This window comes from Meleagris gallopavo, chromosome 24, assembly GCF_905368555.1.
Source record: "Meleagris gallopavo chromosome 24, MGAL_WU_HG_1.1, whole genome shotgun sequence".
Classification (NCBI taxonomy): domain Eukaryota; kingdom Metazoa; phylum Chordata; class Aves; order Galliformes; family Phasianidae; genus Meleagris; species Meleagris gallopavo.
In genome coordinates, this window is record NC_139427.1 from 3,212,251 (window position 1) to 3,232,711 (window position 20,461).

The following is a 20,461-nucleotide window of genomic DNA, read 5'->3' on the forward strand; positions in this document are numbered from 1 at the left end:
CATGGGGACACCCACCCCAAGCAGCAGCAGTGTTCCTTTTTGTGCCCCACCCCAATGCATTCGGGAACGTGACAGCACCATGGTGACAACACCGTGGTGACACAGGGACACAACCATGCTGAGGCTGCTGGTGGCCAGCGCTCACCTCCCGGCGGCCACCGGTGCAGGACCCGGTGTGCACGTTTATGCTCGCTTCAGAGGTACTGCTGGGGACAAGGGGACACTGCGGGGGCTGTCCCTGCACTTCCGGGTGGCATCAGCCACCTTTGTGTCATCGTCACGGGATGGGGTGGCACCGAGCGACCTCATGGGATGGGATGCTGTTGGATGTCCTCGTGGGATGGTGACATGTGCCACCCACATCAGTGTCCCCAACCCAACTCCTGTCCCTCCAGGTGTCCCCAGGAGCACCCGGGTGGTGACAGCAGAGTGCAGCCCAGCATGGAACGAGGTGAGTTGGCCCAAAGGTGGCCGACATCAGCATGGGGGCACATGGCCACCCTGCCAACCTCTGTCACCCATCCCACAGACGCTGGTGTGGCCTCTGGCCACACGTCCCCTGCGCCCCATGGACAGCCTGGCCCTGCGCCTGCAGCTCTGGGGTCAGCCAGAAGCACACAGGTGAGTGTCACCCACGGGTGAGCACTGCAGGGTGCCACCCCCACGGTGGCTGCGCTCACTGTCCCCATCCTTGCAGGCTCCTGGGTGCCACCACGGTGCCTCTGCGCTGCCTGGCGGAGGACCCCGAGCTGCCACTTGATCTCAGCCAGCTCCCATTACGAGACCCTCAGGGACATCCCACGGGGGCCACTGTTTCTTTGCGCTGCTCCTATGTCCCCCCCGGCCAGCTGGCAGCAGGGAACGTCACCTCCCAGCCACCAGAAGGAGTGGCACCATGCCTGTCCCCCCCACATCCCACCCCAGTAGTGGGGACAGCCATCGGAATGGCACCGCTCCGCCACCCCAAACCTGCAATGGGGAAGAAGGAGGATTTCCAGGTAGGGCACCCAAGGGTGAGGTGACCCTCAGCGTGATGTCCCTTGTCACCACATTCCCGTGTCCCATAGGTGCGGGTCAGGGTCCTCCAGGGCCACCAGCTGCAGGGCAGTGCCATCAAACCAGTGGTGACGGTCCTCATCGGCGAGCATCGCTTCAGGAGCAGGATCCGTGCTGGGAACAACCCCTACTACAATGAGGTGGCCCTGGGGACAAGGACACGCTGCTGTCCCCTCATCCATCTCCAGTGCACTCACAGCTTTGCCCATTTTTAGGTGTTTTCTCAGCATTTCCACCTGACGCCCGCACAGCTGGCAGCAGTGCCCATCCACATCCAGGTCGGGGTCGATGGCACCGTGGGGATGGTGACGGCGTGCTGGCCGCTGACTTTGTCCCCAACCCCACAGGTTCTCAACTCCAGGGCCATCCGTGCCGATGCCATCATCGGCACCTTCAAGGTAAGGATGACAGCGGGGGAAACGGGGTGACAAAACACACCTTGGCCCTTTTCCTCCACTGTCCACTCCCAACAGCTGGACGTCGGCACCATCTACAACGCACCCGGTAGGGGGTCCTGCGTGGTGCTGGGTGCCCAGGGGGTCACCGAGCTGCACAGAGGTGACGTGGGTGTCCCCAACCGGAGCAGGGCGCAGGCTGAGTGGGACGTGGCTGAGCCTGCAGCACCCCCGGCACCCCGATGCTGGATGCTGTGGGTACCTCCGTATCAGCGCGGTCGTGCTGCGTGCCGGCGAACCCGTGTCGGTGAGCACCTTTAAGCGTCGTTATGGTAGTGAATTAATTAAATACAAAATAATATGTATAGGTATATATGCATCTTTTTCTTGAAGGAGCGGGAGGAGGTAGCAGGGAGCCAGGAGGTGGAAGCCAATCTCTTGCAGTCTGCATTGCTCACCCCATGCGTGGCCACGCTGCAGCTCCGCATCTACCGTGCTGAGGAGCTGCCCCGGGGTGTGTGATGGTGTGAGGGGCATGGATGCCACCTAACCCTAAAACTGGCCCAAACCTTAGCCCTAACCCTAGTGCAAACTCTAAACCTAGCCTTAATCTAACCCTAACATAACCCTAAGATGACTCGAACCCTAACCTAACCGCAACACAGCCCTAACACAACCCTACACTAACCCTAACCAAAACCTAACCTAACCCAACCCTAACCCTAACATAACCCTTAACCTTAATTCATCACTTAACCCTAACCTAAACCTAACCCTAACCCAACCTTAATCTACCCTATAACCCTAACCCTAACCCTAACCTAATCCTAACCGCAACACAATCCTAACCGCAACTGTGACCCCTAACCCTAACCCAAAACCTAACCCTGCCCCTAACCCAACCCTAACCCTAACACTAACCTAACCCTAACCCTAACCCAAACCTAACCTAACAAAATCCTACCCTAACAGTAACACTAATCCTAAGGCAAAATCCTAACCCTAACCATAAACCTAATCTTAACCCTAACCTAACCCAACACTAACCCAACCCTAACCTAATCTAACCCAACCCAAACTCTAATCCTAATTTATCCCTAACCCTAATCTAATCTAACCCAACCCCAATCCTAACCCTAACCTAACCTAACGTAACCGTAACCCAATCCTAACCTTAACCCTAACACTAACCTAACCTAATCCTAACCTAACCCTAACTTCTCTCTATCCCTAACCTTAACCCTAATTTATCCTTAGCCCTAACCCTAACCTAACCCTAACCCTAACCTAACCCTAACCCTAACCTAACCCTAACCTAACCCTAACCCTAACCCTAACCCTAACCCTAACCCTAACCTAACCCTAACCCTAACCTAACCCTAACCTAACCCTAACCCTAACCCTAACCTAACCCTAACCCTAACCCTAACCTAACCCCAACTTAACCTAACGCAAACACTCCCCGGCACAGAGGAGCCATCACGTCCGTTCCTTGCTGGCAGCAAGAGGAGCTTCGTGGCTGCGGCGGTGCACGCCAGCTTTGCGGGCAGGACGGTGGGTGATGGGGGCACGGTGGGTGCTGCTGACATGGGCCAAGGGGTGACAGTGTCCCCAACACAGCTCTGCACTCGAGTGATGCCCCCCGATGCCAACCCCACGTGGAACGAAGTGTTCTTCTTCCCTCTGCGGGTGAGGTGCCCCCCGCCCAAAGTGGGCTCTCCAATAAGCCCCTTATTTGAATCCCCGATTTAATCCTCTATTTCCTCCCCCACCCCAATTTTGTCCCCCCAGCTGCCCCCACTCTGTGACGCCGTCGAGCTGGCCATCCTTAGTGGGTAATTGGAGCGTCCCTCAATTTGGGGGTCCCCCGGTGTTGCCCCCACTCATCACCACTCGCCCTCAGGTCCAGGGTGCTGGGCACTGCCGCACTCCACCTCTCCCACATCTCCTCTGCCGGTGCTGAGCTCGAAGGTGAGTGTGGTCCCACCTCGGGGGGGTCCCCAGCTTGCAGCCCCCCCCCCCCTTCCTGAACCCTATGGTCTGCATTAGGAGGGATCCCAGGTTTCTTACCCTGCTTCGGACCCAGCTTCCTCCCCTTCTATGGACCACGGAGAGATGCTGCCGCCATGCCCAGCGTGAGTGCAATAGGTGACAGCACGGAGCATCTCCTGCATTCAGGGGGGACACAGCCCCCAGCACCCCCCTCTATGTTATAGGACACCATGGTGGCATACAGGGGCCGGGTACTGCTGGAGCTCAGCACCCACACAGGGGACTCCGATGGGCGCCAGCAGGACACCATCGCCCCAGAGGACATCACCCGTGTGCAGGTGGGGACACAGCGATGCGTGGTCACTTTTTATCCCAGGGTAGGGGGGATTATTTGGTTTTTTGGGGGGGATTTTCTCCTCTTGCAGCGCCTTCTGCCCCACCGCCACCGCCTGGGGCTCTGTGCAGTGTTCTACTCTGCCACCATGCTGTCCCCCACATCCGAACCTCTGCGCTTCGAGCTCAGCATCGGCAACCACGGGGACACCGGGGACACCTCGTGTCACCCCGCTGTCTCCGTCACACCGCAAGGCCACCCCCTCTTTGATGGTGAGCAAAGCAGGGGGACATCCCCTGTCCCCTTGGGGACACCGTGGGGTGCTCATCCCACTGTGTGTGCAGGGAACCGCTACTACTACATGCCCTGGGACAACAGCAAGCCGGTGGTGGCCGTCACCTCCACCTGGGAGGATGCTGGGCAGCGGTGGGATGGACAGAACCTGATGCACAGTGTGGGAGAGAGGCTGGTGAGCAGCCAGGGGTGGGGGGAGGCGTGGATGTGGGCACATGGGGACGTGGGGACAAATGGATGTGGGGATATGGGGATGTGGGGACATGGGGCACAGGGGGTGAGGACGTGGATGTGGGGACATGGGGACATGGGGATGTGGGAATGCAGGGACATGGGGAGAAATGGATGTGGGGACGCGGGGACATGGGGACATGGGGCACAAGGGATGGGGACACGAGGATGTGGGAATGCAGGGACATGGGGACAAATGGATGTGGGGACGTGGGGACATGGGGACATGGGGCACAAGGGATGGGGACATGTGGATGTGGGGACATGGGGACATGGGGACAAATGGATGTGGGGACGTGGGGACATGGGGACAAATGGACGTGAGAACATGGGGACATGGTGACATGGAGCACAAGGGGTGGGGACACAAGGATGTGGGAATGCAGGGACATGGGATCAAATGGATGTGGGGACGTGGGGACATGGGGACAAATGGATGTGAGAACATGGGGACATGGTGACATGGGGCACAAGAGGTGGGGACACGAGGATGTGGGAATGCAGGGACATGAGGACAAACGGATGTGGGGACATGGGGACATGGGGACATGGGGCACAAGGGGTGGGGGCACGTGAATGTGGGAATGCAGGGACATGGGGAGCAAATGGATGTGGGGACATGAGGATGTGGGCACGCAGGGACATGGGGTCAGATGGGATGGGGACACATGGAAGGGTTTGGATTGAAAAGGACCTTAAAGTTGGACCGTAAAGATGCCCAGATGGATGTGGGGATGCAAGTATATATGGACAGGGAAATATATATATGGATGGGGGACTTGGGGACACGTGGACATGGGGATGGGTGGCAGGGATGAGCACTGGGTGGGGACTGGTCAACGGTGAGATCCACAGGAGAGAAATGTGGCAATGCTGCGGAACGCGAGGACGGATGCCCACGGGGACATTGGGAGGAAGCTGCTGCGTGAGCTGGCACGGGACTGCAGGTCAGCATGCAGGGGGAGGGCTGTGGATGCTCTTATATCATTGACCCCAACGCTGGAAGTGGGGTGGGGAAGGGAGCCCAGCGCCAGGGAGGATGCAGTGGGGCATTCTGAGGAAAAAATGGGGCACTGGAGGGAAAAATTGGGCATTTTGTGGGGTACATGGGACATTTCGGAGAGAAATTGGGCATTTATGGGGGATAATGCAGAATTGTGGGTGAAAAATTGGGCACAAATAGGAGAAAACAGGAAATCTGGGGGGGAAATAGAGCATTTATGGGGGAAGAAATGGGGCATTTGAGGAGAAAAGTGTGGCTTGGGGGGAAAAAAATGGGTGTTTTGGGGGAATAGGTCACTGGAGGGAAAAAATGATTAAATTAGGGAAAAAACGAGCATTTGAGGGCCAAACATGGAGCATTTTGCAGGGAAATTGGGTGCTTTAGGAGGAAAATGGGCGTTTCTGGGGAATAATGTGGCATTTAGGATGAAAAATTGATACAATGGGGGGCAATCTGGCGTTTTTGAGGGGATGGGGGCATTTTAGAAGGGAATGGGGCAATTCTGGGGGGATATGGGGCGTTTGGAGGCAAAACTGAGGTTGTGAGAACTATTGGTGATAGGTGGATGACCGACTGGATGATCTCGGAGGCCTTTTCCAACCTTGGTGATTCTATGATTCTATGAGATGGGGGCATTTCTGAAGCAGAAGTGGGTTGTTTTGGATGTCAGTTGGGTGTAAATTTGGGGGGAGGGTAGAATGGAGGGCTTTTCTGAGGTGGGAATGGATCACATGTTTAAAATCCGTTTGGATGTGGTGCTCAGGGACATGATTTAGTGGAGGACTGTTAATTAGGGTAGGATGGTTAAGTCACGGTTGGACTAAATGATCTTTGAGGTCTTTTCTAACCGGAGTGATTCTATGATTATGATTTTTTTTTTTTTAATGAGAACTGGGTGTATCTTGAGAGAAAATTGGATGATCTGTAGGAAAAGAAGGCTTTTTTTCAAGGGAAGGAGGGCGTTTTGTGGAGGAACGGGACGTCTGGGGACCAAGACGCAATGGGAATGGTGTCATTTGGGAGGAAATGAGGGGCGTTTTGGGGTGAAAATTAAACATTTTGGGGGCAAGCCAGGCGGGTGAGCATCCCCCATGTCTTCTCCCCAGGGCTGCCCTGCCCGTGCTGCAGGCCCAGCACCCCAGGACACGGCTGGACGCGGAGCTGCGTGCCGCCCGCCTGCACCTCCTGCAGCTCCTCGCCTCGGCCGCCGCCGCCGGGCCTCCACGCCATGACTGGGCTGAGCTGCTCCCCGAGGCCGAGGCCTGGCTGGGCCGTGTGGCCGCCCTGCAGGCTGAGGTGTGGAGAAAACCCCATTTTGTGGGTTTTTGTTCTTTTTGGCTCTTGATGTCACAGAATCACACACACAAAGAATCACAGAACGGCCAGGGTTGGAAGGGACCTCGAGGATCACGAATCTCCAACCCCCTGCCACACGCAGGGCCACCAACCTCCACATCTCACAGCAGCCCAGGCTGCCCAGGGCCCCATCCAACCTGGCCTTGAACACCTCCAGGGATGGACGGGGATCCACAGCCTCTCTGGGCAGCTGTTCAGCACCTCACCGCTCTCACAGCAAACAACTTCCCCCTGACATCCAACCTCAATTTCCCCTCCCTCAATTTCAAACCATTTCCCTTGTCCTGCTGTTTCTCCCCTTTCAAAGGGTTGATTCCCCTCCTGTCTGTGGGCTCCTTTTAGGGACTGCAGGCTGCACTGAGGTCACCCCACAGCCTTCTTTTCTCCATGCTGAACAAGCCCAGCTCCCTCAGCCTGTCTTTGTAGTGGAGGTGCTGCAGCCCCCTGCTCATCTTTGTGGCTCCTCTGGACCCTCTCCAACAGCTCCCTGTCTTTCTTGTACTGGGGGCTCCAACCCTGGACGCAGTGCTGCAGATGGGGCCTCACAAAGCAGAGCAGAGGGGGACGATCACCTCCCTGTCCCTGCTGCCACCTCTCTGCTGATGGAGCCCAAGATCCCATTTGCTTTCCGAGCTGCAATCACACACTGCTGGCTCACGTTCAGCTCCTCTACCACCAGAAGCCCTAGGTCCTTCCCCGCAGGGCTGCTCTCAAGGACCGCTCCTTCCAGTCTGTGTAGATACCTGGCATTCCTCCAGCCCAATACAAAACCTTGAACCTCATTTGGTTCACCCAGGCCCACCTTTCAAGCCTGTTGAGGTCCCTCTGAATGGCATCCCTTCCTTCCACACGGATGTCCCCCCTCCATCTTGTCCTGCTCTGTCCCAGCCGCAGGCCGGTGTTCCCGACGTGTTGCTGTGGCTGCGGAGCGGTTCCCGCTGCCTGGCCTGTGCCCGCATCCCCGCACACCTCCTCGCCTGCTCACCCCACGGCCCCGCAGCCTGTGGGCGGCTCTGCGGACGGACGCACACCCTGATGCTGGAGGTAGGGCAGCAAAAGGCCCCTGGACCCCTCACGGCCCCTCAGTGCCTCTTCTACATCCCCTGCATATCCAGTCTATGTCCCCTCCGTGCCCTCTCCAAGTCTTCTCCATATCCCCTCCATGTCTTCTCCATATCCCCTCCACTTTCCTTCGGTGTCCCATCTGTGTCCCCCTCCATAGTCCCCTCTACAACCTCTCCATATCCCCACCATGTCCCCTATGTGTTCCATCTGTGCCGCCTCCATGTCCTTTCCACAGTCCCTTTATGTCCCCACCATGTCCTTTTCCCCTGTATATCCATTCAACATTCAAACCGTGTCACCTCCATGTCCCCTCCCTATGCTCTTCTCATTCTCTCCCCTGTCCCCTCCGTGTCACCCCCACGTCAACTCCATACCACCTCCACGTCCTCTCCATGTTGCCTCCATGTTCCATTTATGCCACCTTCATGTCCCCTCCATGTCCTCTCCAAGTCTTCTCCATATCCCCTCCACTTTCCTTCGGTGTCCTATCTATGTCCCCTCCACAGTCCCCTATACAACCTCTCCATATCCCCTTCATGTCCCATCCATGTCCCATCTATGTCACCTCCCCATCCCTTCCATGTCCACTGCATGTGCCACCTCCATGTCAATTCCACAATCCCTTTATGTCCCCTCCATCTCCTCTCCTCCTGTATATCCATCCAATGTTCAAACCATGTCACCTCCATGTCCCCTCTCTATGCTCTTCGCATCCTCTCCCAGTCCTCTCCATGTCTCTTCCATGTCCCCTCTGTGCCACCCCCATGTCAACTCCATATCATCTCCGCATCTTTTCCATGTTCCCTCCATGTCCCATTTATGTCACCTCCATGACTCCTTCATACCCTTTCCCCAACCCCTCTATATCTCCATGTCCTCTCTTTATCCCATCTAATTCACTTCCATGTCCCCTCTGTGCCCCATCTACGACATCTCCACATCATCTCCACATTTCCTCCATGTTCTCCACATGTCCCATCTACGTCACTTCCCTGTCTTTTCCATGTTCATTCCACATCCCATCTATATCTTCACCCCATCCCCTCCATGTCCCCTCCACGTCCCCTCCATTTTCCCTCAACATCCCCACAATGTCCCTCCTCTTCCTCCATACCTCCCCATGTCCCCTCTATGTCTCTACCCGCCACGTTCCCTTTGTGCCTCACTCATGTCCCCCCATGATGTCCCCAGGCCCCAGGACACCTCCATGCCCAGCTCCGTGTCCGGCTGTGGCTGGGGCGTGTGGCTGAGAGCCAGGAGCTGCCACGTTACCTCGAGGGCCCCCTGCATGTCTATGCTGTGACAGTGAGTGCTGGGCAGGGGACAGAGTGGTGTCATGGTGACGTGGTGACACTGGGACATAGTGACACCATGACATGATGACATGGTGACGTGGTGATGTGGTGACACTCTGACATGGTGGTGAGATGATACGGTGACATGGTGACACCGTGACGTAGTGACACAGTGACATGGTGACATGGTGACGTGGTGACACTGTGACATAGTGACACCATGACATGGTGACATGATACCAGGGTGACATAATGACATAGTGACATGGTGACTCCATAATGTGGTGAGGAGGTGATATGTTGACATGGTGACACCATGATGTAGTGACACAGTGACATGGTGACGTGGTAACATGGTGACACCATGATGAGGTGATATGTTGACATGGTGACACCATGATGTAGCGACACAGTGACATGGTGACGTGGTAACATGGTGACACCATGATGAGGTGATATGTTGACATGGTGACACCATGATGTGGTGACATTGTGACAATATGACATGGTGACATCGTGATGAGGTGACACAGTGATGACATAGTAACATGGTGACATGGTGATGTTGGGACATGATATGGTGATATGGTGACGCATTGACACAGTGATGTGGTGACACTGGGACATAGTGACAGCATGACATGGTGACATGGTAACGTGGTGACAGCATGACATGGTGACATGGTGACATGGTGGTGAAGTGATATGGCGACATGGTGGCACCATGATGTAGTGACACAGTGACATAATGACATGTGACATGGTGACACTGTGACGCAGTGACACTGTGACATGGTGACACCATGATATGGTGACCCAGTGATGCTGTGACATGGTGACATGGTGACACTGTGACATCATGACGTAGTGACACAGTGATGTGATGACATGGTGATATGGTGACGCTGATGCTGTGACACGGTGACGTAGAGACATGGTAACATGGTGATGTGGTGACACTGTGACATGATAATATGGTGACATGGTGATGCTGTGACATGGTGACATGGTGATGTGGTGACATAGAGACATGGTGACACCGTGACATGGTGATATGCTGACAGTGATGCGGTGCCATGACAATATGGTGACACTGTGACACGATAACACGATGAGGTAATAAGGTGACACGGTGACACCATGTTGCAGTGACACTGTGACATGGTGACACAGTGACACCCCATTCCTACAGTACGAGAACCAGACGAAGCTCCTGGGCAAATGGAGCAGACAGGCGCTTCCAGGTCACCCCAGCTTCTCCGACGTCGCTGGCAGAGTGGGGCTGCCCCGCGAGCGCATCCGACCCCCCAAGGGCTGGTGCTGGGATGGGCCATGGGCTGTGGAACCACCACGGAGGTGAGACCCCAAGGGACACCCCTCCCCATGCACGGGGACAGCAGAGATGGCAGCTGGTCCTGGCCTCAGGCTGCTGTCGGACCCCGAGGCTGGCATGGACGAGGTGTTGGAGGAGGTCTATGAGAACCAGAGCCGGCAGCGTGGTGAGGAATGGGGACCTGCTGCTGTGCCCAGCACTGATGTGGTGAGAAGGGGTGACATGGGGTGCAGCTGAGTGGCACAGACACCCCAGAGCTCAGCTTCTGCCTGCTGCAGGCCGGCATGGCGGTGCCCCCCAAGGAGCAGGTGGCATGTCCCCAAGGCTGGCACGTCACCGATGACTGGCGGGTGGAGGTGACAGGGGCCGTGGATGAGGCTGGTGAGTGATGTTCCCATGTGGGTTGCTGGGTTGGGGGGGTGGCAGAGGTGACAATGACAACGTGGGTGATACAGGATGGGAATATGGGGTGAGCGTGGAGGCCGGAGACCCCTCACCTGCGTGGTACCCCAAAGAGGAGACGTATCACACACAGCGACGGCGGCGATGGCTGCGCACCCGGCATAGGGACAGCAGTGCCCAGGAACAGGAACAGGACACCAATGTCGTGGTGGGAATGGGGTGGCATATATGGGGGTAATGGGGATGGGGGTGGCAAAGAAAAGGGTGATAGGATGGGGGGGACAAGGATGGGGTGGCAGGAACAGGGTGGGAGATATGAGGGTGGAAGGGGATGGGGAGGTGGGGATGGGGTGGTGGATATGAGGATGGTAGGGAGGGGGAGGCAAAAATAGAGTGGTGAGGTTGGGGGTGACAAGGATGGGGTGGCAGGGTGACCAGAGTGGAGTGCCACAGGTGGGGTGGCAAGGAGGGGGATGGCAGGACGGGGTTGAACAGGATGGGGTGGCTGGAAGGGCGTAGCAGGGGTGGAATGGCAAGGATGAGGGTGGGTGACAAGGATGGGGTGGCAGGGACAGGTGTTTGGCCAGCAGCCCCCTGCTCTGAGCACCCTTCTCTCCCCACACCGTCACCTTTGCGCCACCCATCCCTACAGCATAGCCCTGAGGCTCCGGATAAAGCATGGGAGTACGCATCCCTGTGGGGCGGCCGCTTCCATCTGCAGTGCCGAGCGGGTGATGTGTGCCGACGGCGCTGCTGGCATCGGCACATGGCGCCAGAGCTGTCCTCATCTGTGGCTGCCATCTTCCTCCTCGAGGGCACAGAGGTACGGATGGGGATGGACGGAGGGACGAGAGGGATGGGGGTGAAGGGGGGGACCGAGGGATGGAAGGAGGGATGGAAAGGGATGGAGGGACCGAGGGATGGAAAGAGGGATGAAAGGGATGGAGGGACAGAGGGATGGAAGGAGGGATGGAAAGGGATGGAGGGACAGAGGGATGGAGGGAGGGATGGAAAGGGATGGAAAGGGATGGAGGGAAAGGGGATGTGGGGATTTGAGGACAGAGGGATGTAGGGACAGAGGGATGGATGGAGGAATGAATGTAAGGAGGAAGAAACGGATAAAGGAATGGAAGGACAGAGGGATGGAGGGAGGGAGTGACAAAGGGATGGAGGGACAGAGGGATGCAAGGATTCTAGGACAGAGGGATGTAAGGACAGAGGGATGGATGCAGGGATGAAGGGACAGAGGGTCAGATGGATGCAAGGGCAGGCAGGGAGGGAGGGAGAAATGGATGCAAGGATGGGGGAACAAAGGGTTGCAGAGTTGGAGGGATGGACAGAGGAATGCTGAGATGGAGGAACAGAAAGAGGGATGCAAAGGTGTAGGGATGTGGGGACAGTGGGACACAGGCACAGTGGGATGGAGGGACATGAGGACAGTGGGACAAGGGGGCCGGGTTGACTGCCCTACCCCACATCCCAACTTGTAGGATGCAGAGGAAATGCCAGAGAGCAAGCAGATGGCAGCAACACCCAAAGGCCGGGGACACCCCCAGCACCCCATGCCTGTCATCCTCTGCACTTTCGAGCGTGAGCCACAGGACACTGGGGGAGGATTTTGGGGGTCCAGGAGTTCCCAACACTAACACTAGCCCAGAACCTCCTGACATCCCTCCCTCCTTCCACAGGACCCAGCTTCTTCCAACTGCGCTGTTACCTCTTCCAAGCGCTGGAGCTGAAGCCCCACGGCACCAAGACCACAGCAGGTGGACCCCCACCCCCCAGCACCCTGACCCCCCCCCCAGCAGCACCCTTGGGTGCTGACAGTGAGTGCTGCTCCCACAGACCCCGTTGCCCACGTCTCCTTCGTGCACGTCAGCCAGAGCACCCGCGTTCTGTCCGGCACTCTGGACCCGATTTGGGATCAGTCGCTGCTCTTCCATCGGGTGCAGCTCTATGGGGAGCCACGTGGGGTGCGGGATGAGCCCCCAGCTGTGGTGGTGGAGGTGTTCGATCAGGATGGAGGGGTACATCGGGGGTACCCAGGGGTGGAGAGCACCTATAGGCAGTGGGCAGCCACGGGTGGGGGCATCCACGCCCTGTCGCTGCCTTGTAGGGTGCTGGGAGCTTTCTTGGGAGAAGTGTATGCACCCCAAAAGTGTGGCTGGATGTGGGGCGCTGGAAGGCCCCCCGGCTGCAGAGATACCCACTGGAGGGGCCAGAGGGGCCGGCCGGGGAACTGCTGGCTGCCTTCGAGTTGCTGCATGAGACTGAGGTGAGAGGTGGACAGCAGGGGGTGGGGTGGGGGCTCCCAGAGCCTGTCCCCCACATTCACATTCCTGTCACCCCAACAGGATGGGGCGATGGCACGGCTCAGCACCCCACCATGGAGACAGGGCACCTTCGGCATCCCCCCAGGCATCCGGCCGGTCCTGCGGCTGATGGCACTGGAGGTGATGCTGGGGACATGGGTGGCAGGGAGGAGAAGGGGGGGAGGATGAGGTTTGGGGCAGGGAGGGGGCAAGGACATGGATGAGGACAGGGATGGGGAGTGGGATGAGAAAAGGATGGGGACATGAACAGTAAGATGGGATTGGATGAAATAGGACAAAATGGGATGGAAGGGGACAGGATTGGATGGGATGGGATGCAATGGAAAAGGAAATGGTGGGATAGGATGGGACAAGATAAGATGGGATAGGACAAGACTGGGGCAGGGAGGCTGGGGACAAGGATGTGAACAAAGACAGGACAGCAGTGAGGACAGGAATGGGAACAGGGACAGCAATGGAGATGGGTTGGGGATTGGGTTGGGCACAAGAATGGGGTAGAGGTGGAGAATGGGATGAAGATGGGAAGGGGACAAGGGCAGGGATGGAGACGGGGAGACAACAGAGACAGCAATGAAGAAGACGGAAATGGGGATGAAAAGGACAGGGATGCAGGAAAGGATGGAGATGGGTGAGGGACGGGGGTGAATGGATGTGGGCCCTGCAGGTGCTGGCGTGGGGGCTGCGGGGACTCCGTGGCCGCTCCCTGCTGCCCGTGCGTGCCCCCAGCCTGGAGGTGCAGTGTGGGGGGCACGTCCTGCGCATCCCCCCCATCACCGACCTCGCCACCAACCCCAATTTCCCCATCAACGCCTTCCTGCTAACGCTGGTGAGCACACGGGGACGGGGAGCAGAGCCCACCCGTGGGTGCTGGCAGCCCGGGGTGACGGTGTGGCTTGGTCCCAGCACCTACCAGTGGAGGAGGAGTACGTGCCCCCGATCCGGCTGCGGGTTTTGGACACGCAGGGCTTTGGGTTCCGGCCCCACCTGGGCCAGGCATGCGTGCAGGACCTGGCGAGGTTCCGCCGTGAGCCCAATGGAGAGAAGCAGCTGCCCCAACCTCGTGTCCCTGTGTCGGGTTTCAACGCTGGTACAACCTGTCCCATCTCCACCTCGCCCCTGCCCCATCTCTGCCCATCCATGCCCTCTCCCTAGGACCCTCTACTCCATCCCTGACCCTTCCCCATCCCTCACATATCCCTGTTCCATCTCTATCCCTACCACCATCCCGTTCCTATTCCTACCCCATCCCTGTCCATCCCTTTTCTGTCCCTCATATCCTCCTATCTCCTCCCTGTCCTGTCCCTGATTCCAGTTCCTCCTTGCCCCATCCCTGTCCTATCTCTGTCCCATACCTGTCCCATCCCATCCATCCCTTTCCCATCCCTGCTTCATCCCTTTCTCATCCCTGATCCATCCCTGTCCCATCCATGCCCCCTCCCTGTCCCACCCCTTCCCCCCACTGTCCCATCCCTATCCCTCTGTAGGACACTCACTTTGTGTCTCCCCAAACACAGCTGCTGCCTGGAGCAGGATTGCTCAGGTGAGCCTCCCCGTGTCCCCTAAACCTGTCCCCATCCCCAAAGCCCAGGCTGTGCCTTGGGGTCCCCCCACCTCCTGTTCCCAAATGTCCCCCCTGCTCCCAACAGATGCTGCCCAGGGTGACCTCCGAGAAGGGGACTGCAGACAAGGTGGGCACAGGAACTGGGGGCCACCAGGGGCCACCAGAGGCACCCTGCCTCACCCTGCTGCCCACCAGGACACGGAGAGGGAGGAGGAGGATGAGGAAGAAGGCGACTGGTGGAGCAAATTCTACATGGCCGTGGGAGACAAGGCAAAGAGCCACTGGCGAACACACAGGGACAGCCTGAAGGTGAGGGGAACAGTGTGACAGGGAGCAGGGGATGGGGATGGGGTAGGAAGGACAAAGGTGAGGATGGGGGTGGGAATAGGGTGGGACTGGGACAGGGGTGGGGTGGTGGTAAGAACAAAGATGGGGATGGAGGCAGGGATGGTTGTGATGAGGATACAGGGATAAAGATGGGATGGGAACATGGTAGGGATGGAAACTGGGGGAGAAACAGGATGGGGATGAGGTTTAGGGAAGGAAAGTGATGAAGAAATGGTTGAGATGAAGATGGGGACATAGATAGGGACTGTGATGAATACACGATGAGGACAAGGACAGGGACAAAGCTGCAGATGGGTGGTGAAGATGAGATGAGGACAAGGACAGGAATGGGACAGGAATGAAGATGAGCTGGGGACAGGGACAGTGATGGGATGGGAACAGTGATGAAGAAGGGGACTGGAAGGGGAGAAACACCAAAGCAGGGATGGGGACAATGCCAGCCCCGCTGTGCCCCCAGGTGTACAGCTGCGAGCTGGAGGCGGTGCCCAGATTCGAGGGGCTGCAGGATTTCTGCCAGACCTTCCCCCTCTACCAGCCGGGGGGGCACCAGGGGGACGACCCCGTACCTGTGGGCGAGTTCAAGGTGAGACCCCCGTGCCCCAGGGACCCCAGACCCAGCATGGGGGCACTCGGGGTGCACGGCCAGGCTGTCCTCCATTCCCAGGGGCTGTTCTCTCTCTACCCCCTACCCGAGGACCCCAGGATGCCCCCGCCGCCCCGCCACTTCCAGGAGCTGCCCCCCAGCCAACCCCAGAAGTGCCTGGTGCGTGTCTACATCGTCCGTGCCTTCGACCTGTCCCCTCGTGACCGCAATGGGATGGTAAGGCCACCCCCGTGTCCCCCCACCCTGTGTGTCACCATCTGTCACCCTGACGGCCCCCTCCCTGCTGCCAGTGTGACCCCTACGTCCGTGTCTCGTTGGGAACAAAGACACTGGGCCAGCGTGACCAGTATGTGCCCAACACTGTGGAACCAGTTTTTGGCAGGTAGGGCCACCATGGGTGGCTTGGTGGCACTGCCACTCCTGGCTGGCAGAGAGGAGAGGTGCCCAGGAGAGCTGCTGGGGCTCTATGCTGGGGGATCCCCATTCCCCATGCCACCAAATCCCTAATTTGCCTGCAGGTCTCTGTGCCAGCAGGTCTCTGTTACTGTGTCCCCATTCCTCGTGCTGGAGGGTCCCTGTACCACCACATCCCCATCCCTCATGTCAGCAGGTCACCATGTCACCAGCTCCCTATTCCCCATGCAGATGTGCCCCTATAACACCACATCATCATGGCAGCAGGTCCCCATGCCAGCACGATCCCATTCCCTATGCCACTAAGTCCCCATGCCACTAAGTCCCCATGCCACCAGCTCCCTATTCCCCATGACAGTAAATCCCATAACAACAAGTCCCCACACTAACAAGAATCCCATTCCCCATGTCACCAAGTCCCCATTCTCCATACCAGCAGGTCCCCATGCCATCAAGTCTCCGTTCCTCTTGACAGTAGGTCCCATAACACCAAGTCCCTATGCCACTGAGTTCCCATTCCCCACGCCACCAAATCTCCGTGCCACCAGCTCCCCAGTCTCCATGATAGTAGGTTCCATAACACAAAGTCCCCATGGCACCAGGATCCCATTCCCTGTGCCACCAGCTCCCCATTCCTCACAACAATAGGTCTCATAGCCAAGTTCCCATGCCACCGAGACCCCATTCCCCATGGCAGTAGGCCCCATAAAACCAAGTCCCCATGGCACCACACCAGCTCCTTGTTCCCCATAGGTCCCATAAAAATGAGTCCCTATGCCACTGAGTTCCCATTGCCCACGCCACCAAATCCCCAGTCCTCATGATAGTAGGTCTCATAACACCAAGTCCCAGTGCCACCAAGACCCCATTCCTCACGTCACCAAGTCCCCACACCACCAGCTCCCCATTCCCCATGGCAGTAGGTCCCATAACACCCAATCCCCACACCACCAGGATCCCACTCCCCACACCACCAGCTCTCTATGCCCCCCAGTCCCCACACTAGCACATCCCACACCTGTCAGCCACTGCCCTGGTGCCAGCAGCTCCCCATGCCCACCGGTGCCTGTCCCCACGTGGGCTCACCTTGGGGCTGACCCCACTGCCAGGATGTTCGAGGTGATGGGCACCATCCCATTGGAGAAGGACCTGAAGGTCTCACTGCTGGACCACGACCTGCTGCCACCCGACCAGGAGATTGGAAGCACCACCATCGACCTGGAGAACCGGCTGCTGTCCCGATTCCGTGCCCACTGTGGGCTGCCCCGTCTGTACCGCACGTGGGTGACCCCCAGAATGGGGAGGGGGCTCTGGGATTGGGGGTAGGGATGTGGGGAGGGGGTGGGTATGGAAGGATGAAGGCAAGGGAGGTGAGGAGGGCACAGGGGTACGGAGATAAGGAGGATATGAAGGGTACAGGGGTATGGGGACAAAGAGATGGGGACACAGACATGGGGAGGGCACGGAGACATGGGGACAAGGGGATGGGGGGGATAGGGGGACATGGGGGCAGGGGGTGGGCACAAGGGTACGGGGACAAGATGGGGAGGGCACGGGGACATGGGGACACGGAATTGAGGAGGGCATAGGGATGAAGGAAGGTGGGGAAAAGGAGGTGTGGAGGGCACAGGGGAGGAGGTGGGTGCATAGGATAGTGACAGGACTGGGAATAGGAAATGGGGACAGAGTGGACAGGGGTTTGGGGACGATGAGATGGGATGGGACAGGAGCAGGGATGGAGATTGGTTGGGTCCAAGGGGATGAGCAGAGGGAATTGGGAACAGGGAGGTGGGACAGGGTTGGCATAGGGGGCGTGGGGAGCTGGGAAGGGCATAAGAGGAACTGGGAATGGGGTGTGGGACGGGGTTGGCACAGAAGACACGGGGAGCTGGGAAGGGCACATGGGGACAGGCACGGGGAGCTGAGGATGACACAAAGGGGAAGATGAGGGGATTGGGTGGGCACACGGCTACAGGGTGGGCACAAAGGGATGAGCACCACAGCCCTCAGCCCCACACCGTGCCCACAGGGCTGGCCCTGGATGCTGGCGGGACCAGCTGAGCCCCAGCCGGGCACTGGAGCACCTGGCTCACACCCGGGGGCTGCAGGCACCTGAATTCAGCTCCGAGGGAACCACCGTCATCTTTGGGGGCTCCACCTTCCTGCTGAGCCATTTCGGTGGGTTGGGGTCCGGGGGGTGTTGGGGGTGGGCTGATGGATTCCCTCCAATGGTCCCTCCAGAGGGTTTGGCATTGCAGAGAGTGGACCCCCCACGTATCGTCACCCCGGGGAGCCCCGGGAGCGCCTGGCCTTGCATGTGCTGCATACATGGAACCTCGTCCCTGAGCACCTGGAGACCAGGACACTGTACAACAGTGCCCAGCCTGGGCTGGAGCAGGTGGGGATCGGGTGGTGGGACAGCGGGGTGTAAAGAAATGTCGGGGGGTGATGGGGGAAGAGAAGTGATGGGGATAGGGGAACCCAGATTGATGCTGGGGACTGTGGGGTGGTGGGGACAAAGCTGAGGCTGATGGAAACCTCAGGCATCGAGGGAATGCAGTGGGGCGAGAGGGAGGGATGCTGTTTTGGGGGCAATGGGGACCCTGGGGTGATAGGGACAGCCCAGCGGGGAGGGATGCTGGTTTGGGGACAATTGGGACACCACACCATAAAGCGATGCTTGGGGATGATGGGAACGGGGTGGTGGGGTCGGGGGGGGGCCTAAAGCGATGGGCACAAGGTGGGATGCTGGGGGTGGGTGACGGAGACCTCACAAGGGGACAAGTGGCAGCACATCCACCCCGTGGCACAGGGCAAGGTGCAGATGTGGGTGGACATCTTCCCCGCCAGCCTCGGCCCCCCTGGACCCCCCGTGGACATCACTCCCCGCAAACCCCAGAGGTGAGCGCTCACCACCACGGGACAGGGACGTCCCCCAGGGATGGGGGGGTGGTGACACAACCCCCCTCCCCAGCTATGAGCTGCGCTGTGTGGTGTGGAACACCCGCGACGTGGAGCCAGGGGACATCAGTGCAACAGGGCAGAACATAAGCGACATCTACGTCACCGGGTGAGCGCGGGGCCACCGCTGCGTCCCAAAGGCCATGGGGACAAGGCGGGGGGGCCATGAGGACAGCTGTATCTCCCTCCCCATGGTGTGCAGCTGGCTGGATGGGCTGGAGGAGCAGAAGCAGAGGACGGACGTGCATTACCGGGCGCTGCAGGGCGACGGCAGCTTCCATTGGCGCTTCGTCTTCCCCTTCCAGTACCTGGCAGCTGAGCAGCGCTGCGTGCTGCCCCGCAAGGTGCTGTGCCCCATGGTGAGGGGGGAGAAATGAGGTTTTGGGAGCTGAGCGTGACCCCCTTCTCCTGCCCTCGCACCGTGCAGGAGCATTTCTGGAGCCTGGATGAGACGGTGCTGAAGGTGCCCCCGAAGCTCATCCTCCAAGTGTGGGACAACGACAAGTTTTCGGCTGATGATTTTTTGGGTGAGGGTACATCTGCCCACCCGAGGAGGGCACAGAGGGACGCCCAGGGCTGACACTTCTCCCTGCAGGTGTCCTGGAGCTGGAGCTCACCCGGCTGCCCCGTCCAGCCCAGCGACCGCAGGACTGCACCCTAAAGCCACGTCTGAGCCCCTGGCTCTGGGGGAAGACTCGGGGACCCCCCGTTTCTCTCTATTCCGACAGAAGCAGGCGCGGGGATGGTGGCCCTGCGTGGTGCACGAGGGTGGCACGCAGCGCATGGCGGTACGGCGGGGAAGGGGGGGGGCAGTGGGATTTGGTGGGGAGGAGAAAGGGCAGCGAAACACATCCTGCCCCCGCATCCTCCTGTAGGGCAAGCTGGAGCTGAGCCTGGAGCTGCTCAACGAGAAAGAGGCAGAAGAGAGACCGGCGGGGAAAGGCCGGGAGGAGCCCAACGCGTACCCAACCCTGCAGCCCCCCGTGTGAGCCTCCCAGACCACAAAGGGCGCAGAGGGGGAGGCAGAGGTTGGGGTGACACGGCTCCGTGTCCAACAGGCGGCCCGACTCATCCTTCCTACGGCTGCTGGCCCCACTGCGCGCCCTGCGCTACGCCGTCTGGCGGCGGCACCGCTGCCGCATCACCGCGACCCTGGCGCTGCTGCTGCTGCTCCTTCTGCTCCTCAACTTCATCTACTCCGCCCCGGTGAGCACGGACGGACCCCCAAACTCCCTTCTCCTGCTGCTCACAGGGCCCTGCTGAGCACCCCCTCCCCCCTTCCTCGTTCCTCCTCCCCCAGGGTTACGTGGCCATGAAGCTGGTGAACCCGCTGGGGGGGCTGCACCTCTTCGGTGCTGGGAGCAAACGCTGAGCACCCACAGCATCGGCAACCTCGGAGCACCGAGGGGACGCGGCCACATCGCCTCCTTAATAAAATCAGAACTGAGAGGGGCAAGGCAGAACGGCTCTGTGAGCGGAGCGCC

The 20,461-nt window shown here is 58.8% G+C and overlaps 1 protein-coding gene across 1 annotated transcript; it reads left to right on the forward strand.

The window, feature by feature from the left end:
- Positions 1-52: 52 nt before the first annotated feature.
- Positions 53-20,433, forward strand: FER1L5 (fer-1 like family member 5). Its single transcript, XM_085208487.1, is given in 52 exon segments — positions 53-200; positions 396-451; positions 530-621; positions 698-998; positions 1,068-1,196; positions 1,272-1,334; positions 1,404-1,454; positions 1,530-1,560; positions 1,643-1,758; positions 1,845-1,965; positions 2,923-3,005; positions 3,072-3,140; positions 3,243-3,286; positions 3,355-3,422; positions 3,501-3,586; positions 3,668-3,781; positions 3,869-4,049; positions 4,122-4,246; positions 5,158-5,249; positions 6,412-6,601; positions 7,550-7,705; positions 8,918-9,031; positions 10,214-10,377; positions 10,447-10,561; positions 10,633-10,735; positions 10,810-10,964; positions 11,409-11,579; positions 12,247-12,346; positions 12,445-12,522; positions 12,602-12,783; positions 12,873-13,031; positions 13,111-13,209; positions 13,754-13,915; positions 13,993-14,176; positions 14,604-14,629; positions 14,736-14,777; positions 14,846-14,959; positions 15,456-15,581; positions 15,663-15,818; positions 15,893-15,984; positions 17,126-17,296; positions 18,046-18,194; positions 18,275-18,414; positions 18,829-18,917; positions 18,991-19,086; positions 19,180-19,321; positions 19,405-19,504; positions 19,573-19,638; positions 19,641-19,765; positions 19,853-19,962; positions 20,036-20,183; positions 20,278-20,433. Coding segments are annotated over 52 exon segments (6,003 nt in total). The 5' UTR covers positions 53-115; the 3' UTR covers positions 20,350-20,433.
- Positions 20,434-20,461: the final 28 nt, after the last annotated feature.